Source organism: Bufo bufo, chromosome 3, assembly GCF_905171765.1.
Source record: "Bufo bufo chromosome 3, aBufBuf1.1, whole genome shotgun sequence".
Classification (NCBI taxonomy): Eukaryota; Metazoa; Chordata; class Amphibia; order Anura; family Bufonidae; genus Bufo; species Bufo bufo.
In genome coordinates, this window is record NC_053391.1 from 595,024,573 (window position 1) to 595,038,533 (window position 13,961).

The 13,961-nt window shown below is 46.5% G+C and overlaps 1 protein-coding gene across 2 annotated transcripts in view; it reads right to left on the reverse strand.

The window, feature by feature from the left end:
• GTF2H4 (general transcription factor IIH subunit 4) overlaps window positions 1-13,961 on the reverse strand; it is a 57,051-nt gene that overhangs the window by 39,186 nt on the left and 3,904 nt on the right. For both annotated transcript variants that reach the window (XM_040425885.1, XM_040425886.1), the window contains exon 3: window positions 11,935-12,039. In XM_040425885.1, coding sequence (XP_040281819.1) covers window positions 11,935-12,039 — 105 coding nt within the window. The remainder of the gene's footprint in view (window positions 1-11,934; window positions 12,040-13,961) is intronic.

The following is a 13,961-nucleotide window of genomic DNA, read 5'->3' on the forward strand; positions in this document are numbered from 1 at the left end:
CTCCTTTGTCTCCATGAGCATAAACTTTTTGTTGGTAACAAAGTAATTTTTAGCCATTTTTGTGTTTAATAGTAGTTTTAATTGCTCTCGCATTTTTAGACAATTCCTCAAGTAAATTAGAAGTGGGAGGTTTTTTTATGCATTTTTTCTAGGTCTCTAATCTGTGATAAGAGTCATTATCATTTTCTCCCGCCTCCTTTTTTACCCGTGTGCCAAGTGCTATAAATAGCCCTCTCATATAGGTTTTAGGTGTTTTCCAGATTATGGGTTCTGTCATGGCTGGTGTTGAGTTTGTATCAAAAAAGAACTGATAGTGGTTCATTAGGTCCATTTCTTGTTTATCATCTAGTAATGCTTCATTAAGACGCCAGGTCCAATCCCTCCTAGGCAAGTCTTTGATTGTTAGTTGTATTAATACAGGTTCGTGGTTCGAGAAAGTGGTTGGGCCTATTTTGGCTTTCTTTAGGGCCGGTAAGGTGATATCATGTGTAAAGAGGAAGTCAATTCGCTGATGTGTTTTATGTGTTTTGGAGAACAATGTGCAATCTAGATCTGTCGGGTGCAACGTTCTCCATGCATCCGAGAGACCCAGTAATTGCAGACGGTTGTTCAGTCGACTAAGAATATTTTTTGACTGTGCTGTATGTTAATCTAGGGTTTAGTGCCAGATTGAGGTCTCCTCCAATTATGATGGGACCTACTGCAAATGCTTGCAGCATCTCTAGCCTTCCCATAATCCAGTGAATCTGTCAGGTGTTTGGGGCATATAGGTTAGCGAACGTGTACATAGTAGAGCCAATCTTACCCTTCAAGAAAAGGGCCCTGCCATCCGAGTCTTGGTATTGTGATGTGAGCACAGAAGGAATATCCCTGTGAAATGCGATAGATACCCCCTTGGATGCTGAGGTGTCATTGGTGTGATGGAACCTGGACTTGAAGTATATGGTAGGTAATTTGGGGATTTGATGCGTTTTAAAGTTCGTCTCTTGTAGCATTAACACATATACTTTATCTATTTTTACCAAGGATAGCAGATGGCTGCGTTTCGTGGGAGCATTCAAACCTCTAACATTATATGTGCAAATTATGAAGTCTGCCAATTGTCAAAATGGTAGATGGAAATGTCATCTATGTCTGTGAGAAATACCGGCAAGGCAAAAAACAAACAGGTATACATAAAAAAGCAAAAACAATAACAAAAGGGCCAGGAAACAGGTAAGGGTAAGGGAACACACATATACCAGTGCATAAGCCATAACAATAGGGCATATCTCAGTTAGTATAATGTGTGACCACATCACCCAGGAGGGTGCAGAAATTGTGGGGGAGGATAGCGTCCTGAGCCATGACACTGGTCCTTATCCCTGAGATTATGTTCATTCCTGGTGCCGCCGGGGCCCGTATGCAATCAGAGTTATTTAACTAGATCCGACCGACCCTCAATGGAATTGGTGTAGGTCCGGCAGTGTGACCTCATCTGAAATCGGCATCCAAGATGGTATGCTCATGGGTGGAATTAGGGGTGGGCGATATGGCGATATAATTTTTTCGCTATATATTGTTTTCTATATTTGGGGGTGTTTAAGATTTATATTTTTTTTAAACTTTTTATTAGCCTCCTTAAGGGCTAGAACCCTTGTCATATTCACCCTAATAGAGCTCTATTAGGGTGAATAGGACTTTACACTCTCCCTGCTGCCCTGTGCATAGTACACACAGCGGGGAGCTGACCATGGCAGCCAGCCTCTCATGTGCCCCCCAGCCTCTGATCCGCCCCCCAGCCTCTCATGTGCCCCCCAGCCCCTGATCCGCCCCCCAGCCTCTCCCTCTTATCAGCCCCCTCTGGTAACTCAAACCCACCCCCCCTCCCTCCCCAGTATTATTCATTGGTGGCAGTGGCCACAGGGTCCCCCTCCTCCCCCCCATCACTGGTGGCAGTGGGCAGTTCCGATCAGAGTCCCAGCAGTGTAATGCTGGGGCTCCGATCGGTTACCATGGCAGCCAGGATGCTACTAAAGACCTGGCTGCCATGGTATGTTAGTGAGCAGCATTATACTCACGTGCGCCGTGGCCGCCGGGCGCTCCTTCTTCTCATAGGTCTGTGCTAATGCTATAAGCAATATAGTTGTCCAGCTTAATCAATATAAATCAATAAAGAAGGGTCATAAAGTCAAGATATAATGTCCAGCAGTATTGATCCCTTTAAAACATAACTTTTACTATGCAATTTATAAAATAATACCACCGTAGTGGTTCACCAGTGAATAGTGATAGAACAAACAACAATAATCAAAGATAGACAATGTTCCTGGGAGCTGGTCGTGGATATACCTATAAAGGGGTGAGTGAACACAAGGCAGCTGAGGGGAGCAGTTGGCAAATCTATACTCTCCCTATGTTCTCCCTGGCTAAAACCTCAGCCCAGGGACGTCCCCTAATGGTGGAGACTCCCTGTCCTCGTTCCTGGGCTGACTGCCCTGCGTTTACCCTCCTCTCCAAAAATAACAAAAATGTGCTCCCCAGGAAGCTGACGGGTGTAATAATACGTCCCTAGTAAATGAATACTAACAGGGATGTTCATAGATAAAGACCAGTTCAATGTATAGGTGAATTGGATAGATATCACCTCTAGACAAAAGGAACCAAACACAGGGGCATCAGAGCGGTGCGTTCCCAGGTTGGTTCCACAGAAGCCCCTACGCGTTTCCCCTATTACTAGGTTCATCAGGGGGCATACATGATCAAAGATACAACCATCAATCAAATGATAAATCAAAGATACTTGAAATATAGTTGAGGGAACAGGACCAGAGACGCAGATGATGACAAGCATAGGACCAAGGGACCCGTTTAATATGTCCCACCTGTAAGAGATAAACATGTTCTAAGTTCAGATGTTGGATATAATATAAATATCCCCTATATCTCCTTCTCAATCGGCACTTACTTAATATCCTGTGCAGTCAGGAGGCTAAAGTGCCCACAAGATAAGGGCCAGTACTTCACCCAGGAAGCTGTGAGCAGAAAACCATATATAATGTGAAACCCACTACATACTGAGATAGTATCAACTCCCTGTAGATGGTCCTTACTTACATATTAAGCTGCGTCCTGGTGGCGTCCTGTTCCTCCTCTCAATCACACTCACTCTTTCTCATTCCCCTAAATATCCACTTACCCGCTGTAGAGCATTAGCGCTAATTGGCATGCAAAGTCAGCTTATGCCAAACAGTGAGGCACCACAGCCGGCCTCGCTTCCAGCCTGAGAGCCACATGTATGTGTAGTTCATCCCTCCCAAGGCCAGGTGCATACCTCCCATCACCAAGAGCCGGCCGGACCAGGTGGAACGCACTCTGCGACAACATCCGGTCGCGTGGAACGCACAGTCGCGTCACTTCCGGTCTGTGTGATACCTATCCCAGGTGGAACGCACATCCTGTTCTGTGAAACGCAAGGTCGCGTCACATCCGGTCTATGGGCCGCATCGTTTTAGCAATACATAGAACTCAAATGTCAAAGGAGGCAGCACGGTAGGCAAGGCGACGCTACATAACTATACATAGATCCGACCAGCCTCATCTGGCATAATAGTGCATGTTATGGCATATCAATAGTGGGGGACGAGAAATGGAGTTTGAGGGGTACTAATAGTTCACTATCATACTTTTCACTATGGTGTATACCCTATGATAAAGGTGACACCTGTGGCACATTAGATGGCTAATGTGCAATCCGGATACAAAATGTATCCAAGTTCTTTCATCTTGGCCATCAATACGATTACCGACGTGGCGTAATTTGTTAGACAGAGAGAGAGGAGAGACGTACATATATATATATATAGAAACCCACCCCCCGAAAAGATCACAGGTAGCAAGAAAATGTGAGTCTCTCATTGATCCCTAGTGGTGCCTGGGATCTAAAACGGTGGATCCAGACACACTCTTTCTGGAGGATTTTACGGTCCCAGTCTCCACCCCTTGGTGACAATGGGATGGTTTCCAGGACCGAAAATCGCAGACATCTGGGATCACCGCCATGAACATCAATTACATGTGACGCGACGGGTGTGATCTTTTTCTTCACCACGTCGTTCACATGCTCACAGATACGACGCCTGACCTCTCGAATGGTCTTGCCTATGTAATCCATGGGGCAAGGGCACTGGCATATATATACCGCACCCTTGCTCCTACAGTTATAGAAATCCCTGATTACATAGGCATGACCAGTGACCGAGCAAACAATAGACTTTTCGGTGGAAATAAAGGCCCATGCTTTACAGGAGCCACATTTAAACATCCCGCAAGGTTTCCGGTCCAGCCAAGTCCCCACTCCAATTGGTGTGGTGTAATGGCTATGGACTAGACGATCTCTTATACTCCTCCCCCGCCTGTAGGTGACACTCGGTTGCTTCGTCAGCACATCCTTCAGGTCAGGGTCCATGTGAAGAATTGGCCAGTACCTTTTCAGGACCGACATTACTTCCACGTTTGCGCAGTCAAATACAGATATCAGGCGTATTGGTTGTTGTCCACTCTGTACCTTTGGTTTGGGAACAAGGAGTTCAGCACGTTCCTTGCTTGCGGCGTACTGAAATGCCCCTCCAAGGACCGTTTGAGGATAGCCCCTCTCCCTGAATCTCATTTGCAGCTTCTTAGCCTCAGTATGGAAGGCCTCACCCTCAGAGCAGTTTCTGCGGGTCCGCAGATACAGACCCCTTGGTATACCGCGTTTAAGCGGTGGCGGGTGATGGCTCTCCCAATGCAGCAACGAGTTGGTCGCGGTGTCCTTCCTAAACATGTTGGCAGTGAGTTTTTCTCCCTCCCTGGTTATACGTACATCGAGGAAAGAAATAGAGTGATAGTCGAACTCAAAGGTGAACCGCAATCCAACGTCGTTGCAGTTAAGGGACCCCACAAACTCCCGGAGTTCCTCTGACCCACCCTTCCAAATCACGAAAATGTCATCTATATAACGTGTCCAGAAGGTGATCTTGTCAGACCACCAGGTCACAGCATCTGGAAACACGCAGGTGTCCTCCCACCAGCCCAGGAAGAGGTTGGCATATGTGGGGGCACAAGGGCTCCCCATTGCCGTCCCCCTGAGCTGGTGGTAGAACCGTGAATTGAAAAGGAAAAAATTGTGGGTCAGAGAGAACTCCAGGAGTCTGAGAACAAAGCTGTTATGTGCTCTGCAGTGGATATCCCTCGTCCTCAGGTAATACTCTGTGGCAGATATCCCTTTGGTGTGTGGGATTGAGCTATACAAGGACTCAACATCTATACTGGCCAGTATGCAGTCCTTGTCCACATTGATCGCGTCAATCTTGCTGAGGAAGTCCATAGTGTCCCTCGTGTAGGAGGGTAAGGACACGACGAACTCCCTCAGCACGCGATCAACGTAGATGCCACAGTTCTGGGTTAGGGAGTTAACCCCAGAGACGATGGGGCGTCCCTTAAGGGGTGTCACACCCTTATGGATTTTGGGTAATCCATAGAAGGTAGCGATGGTGGAGTGAGCCGGCAGAAGAAAGTCGTACTCAGCCGCCGAAATCAATCTGTCTGTTAGGGCATCAGTCAAAATGATCTTAAGATCCTCATAAAAAGGGACCCTATACCCCTCCCTGTCCTTTAGGAGGTCCAGACACATAGTCTGGTAAGCTACATGGTCAAGGATGACCACATTACCACCCTTATCTGATGATTTAATAATGATGGATTTATCTTTCTCCAGGGCAGTAAGTGCCGACATCTCCCTTCGAGACAGATTGAAGTGGCGGGGAGACATTCCCTCTAAACTCTCCAGCTCACTCGTCACCATCAGCCAAAAAGATGTCCACACACTCATAATTCATGGGTGGGGGCATCTTCCTGCTTGTTGGTTTCAAATTTGTAAATGGTCCCTGTCCTGGACCCCGGCTACCTTTATAGGTATATCCACGACCAGCTCCCAGGAACATTGTCTATCTTTGATTATTGTTGTTTGTTCTATCACTATTCACTGGTGAACCACTACGGTGGTATTATTTTATAAATTGCATAGTAAAAGTTATGTTCTATAAGCAATATATATCAATGCAGAGACTGAAGAACATTCTCGGCACCCGACCTCTGACAGGACGCTGTGATCCGCGCGATTAACCCCTCAACTGAGGGGTTAATTGCGGCGGATCGCAGCATGCAGTCATAGGGGCCGGGATATTGGCAAATGTCGTGCCCATTCACAAGAAAGGTAGTAGGGAGGAATCGAGCAACTATAGACCAGTGAGTCTGACATCAATAGTAGGCAAATTAATGGAAACCCTATTAAAGGATAGGATTGTGGAACATCTAAAATCCCATGGATTGCAAGATGAAAAACAACATGGGTTTACTTCAGGGAGATCATGTCAAACAAATCTTATAGATTTTTTTGACTGGGTGACTAAAATAATAGACGGTGGAGGTGCAGTAGACATCGCATATCTAGATTTTAGTAAGGCTTTTGACACTGTCCCACATAGAAGACTTATCAATAAACTGCAGTCATTGAGCATGGACTCCCATATTGTTGAGTGGATTAGGCAGTGGCTGAGTGACAGACAACAGAGGGTTGTAGTCAATGGAGAACATTCAAAACAAGGTCATGTTACCAGTGGGGTTCCACAGGGATCTGTACTGGGACCAATTTTGTTTAATATCTTCATAAGTGATATTGCAAAAGGCCTCAATGGTAAGGTTTGTCTTTTTGCTGATGACACAAAGATATGTAACAGGGTTGATGTTCCTGGAGGGAAACGCCAAATGGAAAAGGATTTAGGAAAACTAGAAGAATGGTCAGAACTCTGGCAACTGAAATTTAATGTGAATAAGTGCAAGATAATGCACCTGGGGCGTAAAAACCCAAGGGCAGAATATAGAATATTTGACACAGTCCTGACCTCAGTATCTGAGGAAAGGGATTTAGGAGTAATTATTTCAGAAGACTTAAAGGTGGGAAGACAATGTAATAGAGCAGCACGAAATGCCAGCAGAATGCTTGGATGTATAGGGAGAGGTATAAGCAGTAGAAAGAGTGAAGTGCTTATGCCGCTGTACAGAACACTGGTGAGACCTCACTTGGAGTATTGTGCGCAGTACTGGAGGCCATATCTCCAGAAGGATATAGATACTCTAGAGAGAGTTCAGAGAAGAGCTACTAAACTAGTACATGGATTGCAGGATAAAACTTACCAGGAAAGGTTAAAGGACCTTAATATGTATAGCTTGGAAGAAAGAAGGGACAGAGGGGATATGATAGAAACTTTTAAATACATAAAGGGAATCAACTCGGTAAAGGAGGAGAGCATATTTAAAAGAAGAAAAACTACCACAAGAGGACACAGTTTTAAATTAGAGGGGCAAAGGTTTAAAAGTAATATCAGGAAGTATTACTTTACTGAGAGAGTAGTGGATGCATGGAATAGCCTTCCTGCAGAAGTGGTAGTGCAAATACAGTGAAGGAGTTTAAGCATGCATGGGATAGACATAAGACCATCCTTCATATAAGATAGGGCCAAGGACTATTCATAGGATTCAGATATATTGGGCAGACTAGATGGGCCAAATGGTTCTTATCTGCCAACACATTCTATGTTTCTATGATATGGCCGGCACATGAACGATACGTTGGTATTCAGGCATTCATTGGTGACACAGTGGCCACAGTCCCTCCCCTCCTCCTCCTACTCTGTTCTTATTAGTGGCCAGCGGCAGCCGCGCACAGTGGGGAGGGAGGGATTCCCTCCTTCTCCACTGTGCTGGCTCAGGAGAATATGGTGCGCGCCGAGAGCGCGATCATTCACTACCGCTCCGTGGTCATATCGCGGTCCGGCGATATAGGCGATATGCACAAAATATATATCGTGGCACAAATTTATATCGCATATCGCCCACCCCTAGGTGGAATCCCTATTCTGCCCCAGGCGGCTGAAAGATCCTCTGGCGTGTGGATGGTAATCCAGCGGCCATCCTTGTGTATGGCCAGACCGAACAGGTATAACCACGTGTATGGCATCTGTAGCTCTCTCAACCTCTGGAGAAGGGGACGAAGTATGCGCCTCTTCACCAGTGTAGTAGGTGAGACATCCTGATAAAGGTGGAATATATGATCTTCCTATCGTAATGCAGGTTTGCACCTGCTGGCTTGCAATATGGCGGCTGTGTCCACAAAGCTAAGAAGTCCACAAATGATATCCCTGGCTTGTTCTCCCTCTTTGGGTGTGGGGCGCAGGGCTCTGTGTATGCGCTCCACTACAATTTTGGCGGCTCTTTCTGGTCCCAGGAGTGAAGTGAATATTTGCCGCGCCACAGCTTCCAACATGTCGTTGGAATATTTTTCTGGTAGGCCTTTAATTCGGATGTTCTTGCGGCGGCTTCTATTCTCCATGTCCTCTATTAGCGTAAAAGCTCGGTTAAGTTGGGTTTCCTGAGCTTTTATCATGTGCCCCAACATGTCTCAAAAGTTAAGTGAATCAGAGACTTAACTACTTGGTCAACTTTATGGCCTATGGAGTGAATCTCTCTTTTAATCTCCAATAGCTCCTGTAACATCGGGTTCAGGGCATGTAATATTGTTTTCTCTAAAAAAGCTTTAGTTCTAGGCTCTTGATCACTTGCCCGTGGAGCCAGACTGTCCGCATCTGTGTCGGAGTCACCATCTGCATCTGAGGTGGGAAGCTGCGCCATCTTGGAGTTGCGCTTTGGATTAGGAGCCGCTGCTTTACGGAGGAATTTATCCATCTCTGCCTGCTGTTTGGCGATTCCCTGTGATACTGCTGATAGGTCTGTGTGGAGCTGCCAGCTCATGCAGCCATCTCACTCTGCGGTCAGGCTCCACTAGAGTTGTTGCGATACCAAATTTTTGATTCGGTTTCGATACCATGAAAAAGTATTGCGATACTCGATACCATTCGATACCACGCGAAAAAAATAAACAAAAAAAGCCACGTGCATTCCTCATTTTTAAAAATGGCGAATCGCGCAGTTTTTATTTTATTTTTTCTGTTCCGGCATTCACCACCTAGATTTTTTTTTTATATTTTAATAGTTTGGACTTTTCTGACGTGGCGATGTAATATGTTTATTTATATATTTTATATGTGAAATTGGGAAAAGGGGGGTGATTTATACTTCATATTTTAGTGTTTTTTTTTTTTTTCACTTTTTATTTAATAACTATTTCCCCCCTTAGGGGCTAGAACCTGGGATCTTTCATCCCTTTTCCTATTCACCCTGATAGATCTCTATCAGGGTGAATAGGACTCCACACTGTCCCTGCTGCTCTGTGCTTTGTGCACACAGCATCAGGGATGTTACCATGGCAACCAGGGCTTCCTGGCTGCCATGGTAACCGATCGGAGCCCCAGGCTTACACAGCTGGGGCTCCGATCAGAAGCTGCCACTGCACCACCAATGAGGGGGAGTGGAGAGGTCCCTGTGGCCACTGCCACCAATGATTTTAATACTGGAGGGTTGAGAGGGGCCGGCGCACTGTGCCACCAATGATTTTAATGGGATGGGGGGATTGAGGGGGGGGGCACACTGCACCACCAATGATTTTACCCCTTTATACAGGAGGCGGGTACTAGCAGATCAGCGGCAGTTAACTGCCGCTGATCGCAGCTCCCTGTCAGGGGCAGGGTGCCGGCAATGCGATTCTGCTGCCGGCACCCGCCTCCTGTATGTGTTAAAGACTGACTACTGTATATGAGTCCAGACTTTCACTATTAGGCCACACAGAGCGGCGCCCAGCGATGTCTCAGCACTCACCATTAGTCCTGGGCGCCGCTCCGTTCGCCCGCAGTGCCCCATTACTGTCTCCTCTCCTGCTCCACATGCTGCTGATTACTATCGGAGCGATGGGAGGAGACATCAGCTTCACTAGTGGGCGTTCCTTCTCCCTGGCTGTAGCGCTGTCCAATCGCAGCGCAGGGAAAAGGAACGCCCACTAGTGAAGCTGATGTCTCCTCCCATCGCTCCGATAGTAATCCTATCATTGGTGGCGCAGTGCGCCCGCCCCTCCTCCGCCCCTCTCTTCTCATTGCCGCCCCTCCTCCACCCCCTCTCTTCTCATTGCCGCCCCTCCTCCGCCCCTCTCTTCTCATTGCCGCCCCTCCTCCGCCCCTCTCTTCTCATTGGTGGCAGCGGCAGCAGCACAGGGGGAGGGAGGACAGCTTCCTTCTCCCCGTGCTGCTGAGAGAGAACATGAGCGCGCCGATAGCAGCGCGCTCATGTTCAGAGATACTAGACTGCGCAGAAGCGCAGCCCAGTATCGAAAAAACGGAAATCCCGGTATCGTATCGATACCGGGACAAAAGTATCGATTGGGTATCGAAATTTCGATACCCGCAACAACCCTAGGCTCCACATCTCAAGCCATGCATTATTCTGATTATTAAAGGGGTTCTGCACTTTCATTTAACTGATGATCTATCCTCTAAAGACAAAAGCTTAACAACAACTGTATTGGACACACCATTAGCCCATTGTTCTGAAGACAAAAGCTTAAAGTGGGTGATAAATACTGATGACCAACGGTATCCTCAGGATAGGTCACCAATATCGATCAGCTATTAGAAGAGGCCAGCGCTCGGTGAGTGTAGCGGCCTCTTCCTAGGCTATGTGATGTCACCATACATCGGTCACATGGCTTAGTTGCAGCTCAGCCCCATTGACGTTAATGGAGCTGTGCTGCAATACCAAGCACAGCCGCAGTACTGTGTATGGCTCTGTGCTTGTGAGAGATGGCGGGAGCAGTAACAGCTGATTGGCGGGGGTGCCAGGACTCAGACCCCATTTTTGGGTGCTACAGGAGCAGAGCCCCTCAAGATCTCTCCACAAAAGTTTCCGTTTCCTGTCCTGGATGGAGGCGGTCTCTCAAGGGTGCTGTCACGGGCGTAGGGGAAAACTAAATTATATTTTTACCATATAGTAACATCTATAAAAAAAAATTACCAATGTAGCTGTGTGAAGACTTTTTGCGGGACAGGCTGTAGTTTCTATTGGTAACATTTTGGGCTACATTTTGATCCCTTTTAATATTTTTTTTTTTGTGGAGGTGAGGTGACAAAAAACAGCAATTCCCTCTATAACCCTATAGATGCTGCGGGCGTGAAACGGGTGAAATGGCCGAGATCGGTGCCAGCACCAATCTTAGCCGTTACAGCTGACACTTGCTGCTGATGGCTGCAGCTCCCTTACTAAGCCGCCACCAACACAGCCGCACAAGGGGACCACATGGAGGGCTGCAGGGGTGATGAGGAGCACAATGGAGGCGCAGGGTGGCACTGATGGCATCAAGGGCACAAGGTGGCCATGCCTGATTTCAGGCTGCGAGTGGAGATCAGAGCCTGAAACCGGCATTTTACCACTGCCGCGCTCCGGTTGGTTAGTCTGCACTGACTAACCAATCGGAGCCCTCATGGCAAGGGACCACTCTGATTGGTTCCTTGCGGCTTCTCCCTTGTCTCTGTTCTTGGCAAGAGTGGAGCCTCCGGGGCTGTGACACTTTATAGTGTCACAGCCCTGGGTAGCAGTTTGAAAGTAACGGTACGTCCAATTGCCTTAAATTACATGCAATCTGGATGTACAGTTAGGTCCAAATGCATGAAGGGGTTAAAGTCTTGAATAGTTGACTGGAGAAATATGACTGTAGGACTTTTCCTAATAAAATTACTTTTCTTCTTCTAGAAGATTACTCTCTATGCACTTTGTGGTCACCCCATTTTGTTCTACCATGCTTTATACAAATGCCCCTTTTGGGGGGGGGGGGGGGGTAAATATTGGCAATGTAGCTAAACTAGCCTCTGATTAACCCAATAAAAATCATGCACTGCCAACTGCCATGCTATAACAAACCAAAACTGCAAACTAAAAGCCCTTTGTGTTAGTCAATCAGTAGACATTTCTTACTTATGACTTTCTTTCTTCACCCACAAAGCTACAGCTGCTTGGGGCAATGGCTGCTCAAGAAACAGCATGCGCATCACATAGTTCTTGGCAAGGCCTGGGAGTTCCCTGAGAAACGGAAAACCGTGAAAACGTTATACTCAAAGAATTAGGACTAAAGAAAACAATCGTTCACCAACATTGTAAACAGATAACATATGAAATACTAAATTAGTGGCGCAGTTGTTTGCATTTTAGATTTCATTGCTGTAGAAATGTCCATTTACAGAGTTATAACCTTGTGCTTAAAGGGCATCTGTCAGCAGATCTGTCCCTATGACACTGGCTGACCTGTTACATGTGCGCTTGGCGGCTGAAGGCATCTGTGTTGGTCCTAGGTTCATGTGTCCGCATTGCTGAGAAACAATGATGTTTAATATATGCAAATGAGCCTCTAGGAGCAACGGGGGCGTTGCCGTTACACCTAGAGGCTCTGCTCTCTCTGCAACTGCCGCGCCCTCTGCACTTTGATCAACAGGACCAGGCAGTGAAAACATCATTACACCTGGTCCTGTCGATCACAGTCCAGAACACAGCAGTTGCATAGAGTCCAGAGCCTCTAGGTGTAATGGCAACGCCCCCGTTGCTCCTAGAGGCTCATTTGCATATATTAAAACATCATGTTTCTCAGCAATGCGGGCACATATGAACATGGGACCAACACAGATGCCTTCAGCTGCCAGGTGCACATGGAACAGGCAGTGTTCCCTCTAAGAGTTGGCAGCTGCTGAGCGGGGTTTGCTCAGAACTGGGCACAGCACCATCAAAGGTGGGCGATATGAAAACCTAATTGCCACATTAAAGAGCATACAGTATAACCCCTGCACCCCTGTACAGAATACAGTATAACCCCTGCACCATGCTGTACAATATAATCCCTGCGCCATGCTGTACAATATAATCCATACACCATGCTGTACAATATACAGTATAATCCCTGTACCATCCCATACAATATAATCCCTGCACCATGCTGTGTAATATGCATTATAATCCATACACCATGCTGTACAATATACAGTATAACCCTTGCGCCATCCCGTACAACACAGTATAATCCCGGCACCATGCTGTATAATATACAGTAAAGTTCATACACCATACTGTACTATATACAGTATAATCCATACACCATGCTGTACACTATACATTATAATCCCTGCACCATGCTGTATAATATACAGTAAAGTTCATACACCATACTGTACTATATACAGTATAATCAATGCTGTACACTATACATTATAATCCCTGCACCATGCTGTACAATATACATTATAATCCATACACCATGCTGTACAGTATACATTATATTTCATACACCATGCTGTACAGTATACATAATAATCCATACACCATGTCGTACAATATACATTATAATCCATACACCATACCATACAATATATAGCATAACCCCACAGTTAAGGTGTTATACTGTATATTGTACGGCATGGTGAATGAACTATACTGTATATTGTACGGCATGGTGTATGGATTATAATGTATATTGTACAACATGGTGCAGGGATTATAATGTATACTGTACAGCAAATGTATGGAGGTTACAACATGCTGGAAAATATGACCCCTACACAGTGTAGAGGTATACTGTATATTGTGCGGCACAGTCTCTGCATACTCTGACATGAAAAATACTGCCCATGAATACTTACAATTACTTGGCTTGGCCCTTGGGGATCTCACACGCCGTTTTAACAATTTGGAAAGGTCTGGGGGGGGGGGGGGGGGGGCTAGGTCTAAGAAGATGCCGTTCCATCGTCTTTTCCCATCTATTGCAGCGCTGCACATGTTCTCCTCTCCAGTAGCAGCAGTGAGGCATGAGGAAGGAGGTGTGGCCAGCTTGGAGCGCCGCGCAGGAATGTCCTGACACTAGTCAACGTCAGGACGTTAAAGGCTCTGTGGGCAGGGTTCCCTGTAAGCCGAGACCCCACCAGCCTGGTACTGAACCAATGACCAACCTGTCCAGCTCC